We start from the raw sequence: 7,781 nt of genomic DNA on the forward strand, positions 1-7,781 counted from the left end.
AACGTTTTCAAGTTATTATCCTGCCTGTCTCTTGTAAATATTTTTCTGTATTTCCCAAATTCACAAAAAATAAATTAAATTATTAAACCTCCATCTTCAGGTTGTCACTAATAAATAAAGGTTGTCACTAAAAATGTATTCAAAAAATATTTCAATCTTGCTTAAAAAAATGTATATGGAAAAGTAGATTGCAATTTATATGATTATCATCATTATAATTATATGATTTATAAACTTTTCGATCTTAGAAAAAATCTTGAGGCAAGATGTCATAGCAATTAATAATAATTAATTGTTAGTTTGATTTTTTTTATCTATGCTAATTGAATACGTGTATAATAATTTAATAATAAATGAACAGAAACCTTAAAGTCCCTGTTGTGCTACTTTTGATCTTCTGCAGGGACTGCAAAGAATAATTATGAGTTAAAACATCTCAAACCCAAAAAATAGTCATTAGAAAGAATGTAAAATACACACATAACATATATATTTATTTTGATAAGGAATTCAGCAATGCAATAACTTTTACATTATATTGTTTCTGACAATAAAATATTTTCAACTTTTTAATGAATTTTAAATAATAGATGAAATAATAAATAGTTATTATTATTGAATTTTTATTTTATTATTATTTTCAATTAGTAAATTTACTTTAATTAATAGAATTTCTAAATAGTTATCATAATTCATTTTTTATTTTATTATTATAAAAGTTTCTACCTTTTGACAAAGTCAATATACCTCAACTACCTGCTAAAATACGAGCAGCGTATAAGAAAGCAAAAAACTTAGCACTTTGCCAAACACAACGGAAAGCAAGAAATATTGCATAAATTATTGTTTTTTGCTGCCAACTTGTTCACATAAATCTATTTGCACAAACTTAAAGGGAACCCGATTTGTCGTTGAATAGACAGATGTACAGATGGGTGTTAAAGAGTGTCAATCGAACAACAGAAGCTGTATTTAATTGATACAAAGACTGAGAATAAATTGATCATAGCGGGAGTTCACTTTAAATCTGATATTAAAGTTTGCTGTCAGGTAGCAGAAAGTTCACATGAGAAACACAAATTTGCTTTTAATTCTGTTTTATTTGGAGTAAACGCAGCTGTTGGCTTTAATGCAGCAGTTACCTGTAATAATTGAAATGAGTTTTGTTGGCCATATTCTGATTGATGGTTGCTTGTTATTTGCAGGCCAAATCCATGTGAATATTATTGAATAAATAATAACATTTTTGCACAGCAGTAAAATGCGTGATTTGTGTAATGTTCTCTCATGTGTGTACGAGTCTCTGGCATATCCATCAAAATCAAATAATTGACAACTGCCGCCGACACAATTTACGTTTTGCCCAGTTGTGTTGCAATTGCTGTCAGTTCAACAGACAGACAGACAGAGGGAGGGAGGGACGGACGTACGGCAGTTGGATAGAGAAACAGTTGCTGAAAAATTTGAATTGCAATTGCGAAATGTCGAACAGGATTTGTTTTTCCTCACTCTCCGCCCCTCCTCCCCGTCCTCCTCCTGGACCCATTAGCCGAGTGCAACACCTTCGATGACAGGTGGACATTGGGGCGAGATTTTGATTGGCCAACTCACAAACTTGACTGATTTATATGTCATGCAAGTATGCACACATATTTATCATCGAAAAGCAAGTAGAAAAAAAATCATATTATAACATACAAAGATTGTTGTATCTCTATCTCGTTGGCCAATTAACAGCTACGCCCAGTTACTAGACACACTGCAACAGGTGTGCTCTCGTTAAAATACCCTTCCGAAATGTGTCTTATTAGCTTGTCGTTAAATTTGATGCGAAACACGCACAAATAGTTGTTCAAACTAGCTCAGGATGTTTGCTAGTCGTATACGCAACTTTGCTTTAACTTGCCACATTAAATTTTCCATCAATTATCGCAAAATTATGTTGGCCAGTTTGCCAAGTTGCTGCTTGCTTGCTTGCTTTCAATATAGTCAGTTTGGCATTTGGAAATCCATGAAACCTGAAATTGAACATAAAGTTGAAACTGTTTATTGCTCAAGTGCATCTGCTTTAGACTGAATTTTGCAATATTTGCTTCTGTCTCATGACAAAAAGTAGGAATGCAAATGCCAAACAAATTAAGGGACTGCCAGAGGCAGTTGCTAATTGTCAGAAGCCAATACCAGAAATTCTTATTTCATACGAATATGAATCTCTTTTTGCTTTGTCTATTAATTGTCTAACATATTTCTGTGACAATTTCCCTCTATTGCAGTGAACATGCTTTAAAGTATCGAGCAAATTTGTTTATCATTTGCAATCGAGTGCTGACAAATGATGCAAGACTTAGCCATGACGCAACCGCCAATGAAATTCAATGAGTCGATGCTCAAGGACCTGCATCTCACCACATTTGAACTGCAGGACTTTCTGCATCGACTTATCGATTTCCAGATGAAGAACCATTCACAACCGGATGAGTGTCGGGGCTATTGTCAAGGTGATATCTACAAGTGGGTTGGCGCTTACAACGGCATCCATGGCTATGTTTCCCTTTTGGTAAGTAAAAGATAACGGGTTGCCGAGCGACTCATTAGCGAATGTTTTGACTGCTGCTGCTGCTGCTGATGCGACAGTCATGGGGCTAATTATCCTGATGTCGTCCTGTCACCAGCCAAGACATTTTTCACTTTGGTCAGTGGGCGAAAAGATGGAGAAAAGGGCTGACTGAAAATAAATGAACGGCCCGACAGAATGTGTCATGGAATGTAAACCCTTTAGGCGGATTCGCTTTTGTCCCCGGTTTGGCGACTTTGGGCGAAGCCCCGACACCTTTGAACTTTGAGATTTCCCTTTTTTTAGATCAAAAACGAAAATGTCACAAAAACAGCAACAACAACGACGAGAACAACAACGAGAGAAGCATTAACAAAAGCACATTAAATGAATTTATGTGTTTACATAATTCATAAGCTTACGCCCAAACAAATTGCTTTAGATATTTAACACCATCGAATTAGCAAAGGCTTGACCAATTATGCCTCTTTAAAGGGTTAAATTAATGCAAACAAATTTCAACTTTTTGCCGGATTCTTTTGTTGAATTTAACTAATATCTAGCATACTATTAAATAAGCAGAAAAGGAAGTTGAAAATTGGATATGCAAAGTAGGCAGCTTTTTAAAGAGTTGCGCATAATTAGGAAAATAATTTGTTAGAAAACCTGAAATTTAATGTTAAATGAAAATGAACGCGAAAGAGCCTTTTGTTAATTATACCCACGCAAGTATTTAGTACTGAGGCAATATTTAATTACTTGTAAGTTCTTTGTAGTTATGCATGTATTAAAACTCTTGCCAGAGAGAGAGAGAGAGAGAGAGAGAGAGAGAGAGAGAGAGAGAGTATCACAGACGTACCTTTTCCTGACAGCACATGCTAATATCAGCAGAGCAAAAATCTCATATTCATCATGCTTGACCGCAGTTTGAGTGGCGTATGAATAAAACATCGGGCAACTTGGACTGATGAGATTTCGGCTTTTAGGGGTGTTTAGGGTAACTCATAGAGTGCGAGGCAGCTTTGCCCCTCGAGGAACCAGGAAACAGCATTTGTTTGTGGCTTTAACTTATTGTTATGTTGTAGCTACAGTTGAGCTACGCTATAATGATTTCTCAAGCATTTAAGAATTTATTGTTCATTGCACTATTTCTTGAAATTAGATTAAAATTAAATTCGATTGTAGTAGAAATTTAAATTGAAATAACAATTTTGATGTATTTTCATATTTGTTTGTGGCTAATACCCTAAGGGAGTACGGTACAAAGGTATTATGGCATTGGGCCAACAGGAAATGACTGAATACGCAGAATAAGCTTTTAAGCCATTATGAGCCAATAATATGTTCAGATTACTTATTTATTTGTTTATTTAAGAAGAGAAAGAAAATAAGAATAAAGTAATAAAATAGCTTCGGCGACTAAAGAAAACCCAGAAGAAGTCCAATCAGATTAGATGAAAGGTTTTTTTTTATATGTTATCTTTTTTTTTAAATGTTTCGTTATTAATCGATAATGATATTTCTAAAACTTAGTGTGTAAACAATATCAAAATTCTATAAAAATTCTAGAATGCCCAATCTTGAAATTCAAGATATTAATCTTGTTTTCAAAATTTGAAATCTTCAATTTGAAAACTAAAATTTAGATTGTTAAAAATAAAATAAAAATATAGATTTATCAGTTTGTTTCAAGGTTTTATTTTTAAGATCGAAAAATTCTTAAATCAAGACTTGCAATCTTCTTTTCAATACAGAACAAAACATTCTTGAAGCAAGATTTTCATTTTTAAGAATAATTTATTTTTAATGTTAAAATGCAAGATTAGCATACAAATTTTGATTTAAGATTTTTAAAACCCAAAAATCTTATTTCTAGGATTTTCTTAAGATTGAAAAAATCTTTAATCAAGAGGATGAATTTACATTTTTTTCTCTGTGTGTAGATTTAATGGTAAATAATGTTAGTTTATTAATGAAAGGTATCTCAAAGTCAAGTACACTAGACTGCTATTTTCTCTGTTGGTTTTAAATTCTATTTTTCATGCAGTTTTAGTATATGCTCATCTGACCATTGTTGACGTTAAGTAAATATGTAAATAAACAAACAAAAAAAGAGAGAAAATGTTTGACTGGTGGAATAAATTTTCATTTTGATTTTCATTTGGCAACCCTATCAACAGATTTGCATATTCGGCACAATAGCCAATATATTAAATATAATGGTATTGACCAGAAAGGAGATGGCCAAGGCGCCCATCAACAACATCTTAAAATGGCTGGCGGTGGCCGACATGTTTGTGATGCTCGAGTACATCCCCTACACCACCTATCAATACATTTACATGAAGCCGGGTAAGTGAGCAACCCACACAAATAAACTCAATCTGACTGAGTCAACTCCTCGACTGTTGCAGGTGAAAAGGATCTGAGCTACTCGTGGGCTGTTTATATTTTGGTTCATATGCATTTTACGCAAATTTTGCATACGATTTCGATTGGTTTGACAGTCACTTTGGCTGTTTGGCGCTATGTGGCCATCAGGTGAGTGTGCGGCGTGTGCTTCATTGATGCGTGTGTGTGTGTAGTGTGTGTGTGTGTGTGTTATCTGGCGCTTTATCTTTGAATAACACGGTGGCAATGTTGTGGCTTCTCTTCTTCTTCTTCTTCTTCCCTGTTTTCTCACTTCATAGCAAACTGTTTCCATCTCTTATCCACAGACATCCGAACGGCAGCTGTGCCAACTTTCTGCTCGCACATTCCAGAGAGGCCATTCTCTTTCCCTTCATCATCTCGCCCATCCTCTGTCTGCCCACGTACTTTGTCTTTAAGGTGCGCGAGACCCTTGAGGTGGACACCAAAGAGCACGAAGCCATGTATCATGTGTATTTTGACACAGACTCCATGCTCTTCCGGTAAGTGTTTATCCCGCCCGCTATACAAACATCATGCTGAAAGATTCTTTGCACTCCACTCCACGGTGCAGCTTCAACTTTTGGATACATTCCGTGATTATCAAGCTGCTTCCCTGCTTTATACTGACAGTGATAAGCTTGGTGCTCATGCATGTCCTATGCGAGGCCTCGCGACGTCGCCTCAAACTCAAGGACTACGATAATCCCACCAAGTATGCCATACAGCTGAACCTCAACGAGCACAAGTCCAGAAGGTAACTTTTGTTTTGTTTGCTCTATATTTTTAAATTGTGTCATGGCCATGTCGGATTTGATTAAGGTGCAATATTTAAATAAGCAGCCAAGTCAATAATATGTCTGTCCGTTTTATTTAAATTCCTAACTTGACTTTAACCTTTCTTTAACAAGGTTCGCTTTTTTCTTTCTTTCTAATATGGTTAGGTTTTGTCTACCTATTCTGCTAAATTCAAATTAGCTAAGAAAACTCATTTGTTTCAGAAGAAATTTTAGTCAAAATGATAATAAATAAATCAAAATGTCGTAAGCAACAAAAGCAACAAAATTTTAAATGCTTTTCGAAGTTTGCCAACTCATTAATCTTTAAATTTGTAGGCTGATAACATTATGATTTATTTATTTATCTAAAATATTAAATTTACCAAGATTGGTTTAAATTGGATTCGTGCTTTAAATGTATTATGAAAATAGATTTATTTATTCTACATCCAAAAAGAGGTTGAATGACTTGGAAATATATATATTTTGCTTATTAAAAAAGGCATGTTACTTGTAAGATTTAATACTAGAAGTATTTTAGTATTATCAATTTTTATACCCGCTGCCCATGGGGTAGAAGGGTATTATAACTTTGTGAATCCATGAAATGTATGTAACAGGCTGAAGGAAGCACCTATACATATATTCTTAGCTCCACTGTCTGTCTGTCCGTTCATATGAACACCTCGCTCTCAGAGACTATTAGAGATAGAGAAAAGCCTTTGGTATATTTACAGTTTTTTTTTGCAGTAATTAATACCGCACTATTTAGCTTTTATTCAAAATGGGCAGCTGGTATCTCACAGTCGTGTGCACTTTAACTTTCTGACTTGTTACTACTAATCAAAACACAATAAAACAAAGACCGGATGAAAGATGATTTCAGCGGGATCTTAGTTGCTTTGGCTGACAATTTGGAATATTTTATTATTTATGGTATAATTTGTAGCCTTCGGTATACTTAAGTATTTTTTTTTCGGTATTAATTTGGTATATCTTACGTATAGTACCGTACTTTCATTGAACATGGGTAGCAGTATCTCGCATTCGACCGCACTCTACTGTAGCTTTCTTACTTGTACATTTTTTTCAATCTCCCAATTAATTAATTTTATTTTTACCAACCTCATTTACAGACCGCCCCGTTGTGATCGTCGTAATGATCGGACGACGTTGCTGCTTGTGGCTGTGCTGATTCTGTTTCTGGTCACGGAGTTTCCACAGGGTCTGCTCGGTCTGTTGTCTGGTGTGCTAGAAAAGTGCTTCTTCGCCCATTGCTATCCGCCTTTCGGAGAGCTGATGGATCTGCTGGCACTCATCAATGCTGCTGTGGGCTTTGTTCTCTACGGCCTGATGTCCAAACAGTTTCGCACTACGTTCAGATCGTTGTTCTTCAAGCGGCATTTCGGAAGCAGTGAGATGACGCGGCTGACACGTGTGACAACAACTTGTGTCTAGAAGCTAAGGCCACGACATCGTAGGTCCGAAACTCGAATGTAGACTTTGGGACTACATGCAAAAAAGTTATATAGTAGGTGCTTTGGAGCGGACTTCATTGGAGATGGGTGAAGTGAGCGAAGGCATCTCAAAGATGCCTTTGACTTCAACATGAATTTCTAATCCAAAAAAAAAAAAACTTTGTAAAAGTTGAACTGAAACTGTGAGCTGGGTAGGAAATACTACAAGTATGAATGCTCTTATAGAGGGGAATGTTTCAATGCGAGTTGAGCATTCACACTTTATAGAGGGTATCAAAGCAGACACATAAATTGAGATTTAAAAATGAGATATACAGTGGTTTATAAATGTAAATTAGTATTACGACTTTAATTGTTCCTTTAAACCTAACTTACAACACAAACACACATTTAAGTAATACTAACTGAGCTACTTATTAATATAATTATCTATCATCTGAGATATGCAGAGAACGCCAGCGTTTATTACAATTAATTAGATTGTAAGAGTTGAATAATGTTTTTTATGTAATACGGATTTTGAAATAAAACTGCTTAAAGAGAAGTCGAGAAGCCAACGAG

At 35.1% G+C, this 7,781-nt stretch overlaps 1 protein-coding gene across 2 annotated transcripts in view; it reads left to right on the forward strand.

Moving 5' to 3' along the window:
- The window catches only part of LOC133840730 (G-protein coupled receptor dmsr-1), a 46,877-nt gene extending 39,381 nt beyond the window's left edge, over nt 1–7,496 (forward strand). The window contains exons 4-9 of one of the 2 annotated variants that reach the window (XM_062272753.1): nt 2,274–2,557; nt 4,735–4,906; nt 4,969–5,095; nt 5,245–5,466; nt 5,538–5,720; nt 6,879–7,496. In XM_062272753.1, the coding sequence (XP_062128737.1) occupies nt 2,333–2,557; nt 4,735–4,906; nt 4,969–5,095; nt 5,245–5,466; nt 5,538–5,720; nt 6,879–7,200 (1,251 nt within the window). In that variant the 5' untranslated portion in view covers nt 2,274–2,332 and the 3' untranslated portion in view covers nt 7,201–7,496. The remainder of the gene's footprint in view (nt 1–2,273; nt 2,558–4,734; nt 4,907–4,968; nt 5,096–5,244; nt 5,467–5,537; nt 5,721–6,878) is intronic. The other variant, XM_062272755.1, reaches the window with a different exon arrangement.
- The last annotated feature ends 285 nt before the right edge of the window (nt 7,497–7,781 follow it).

Source organism: Drosophila sulfurigaster, chromosome 3 (assembly GCF_023558435.1).
Source record: "Drosophila sulfurigaster albostrigata strain 15112-1811.04 chromosome 3, ASM2355843v2, whole genome shotgun sequence".
NCBI lineage: Eukaryota > Metazoa > Arthropoda > Insecta > Diptera > Drosophilidae > Drosophila > Drosophila sulfurigaster.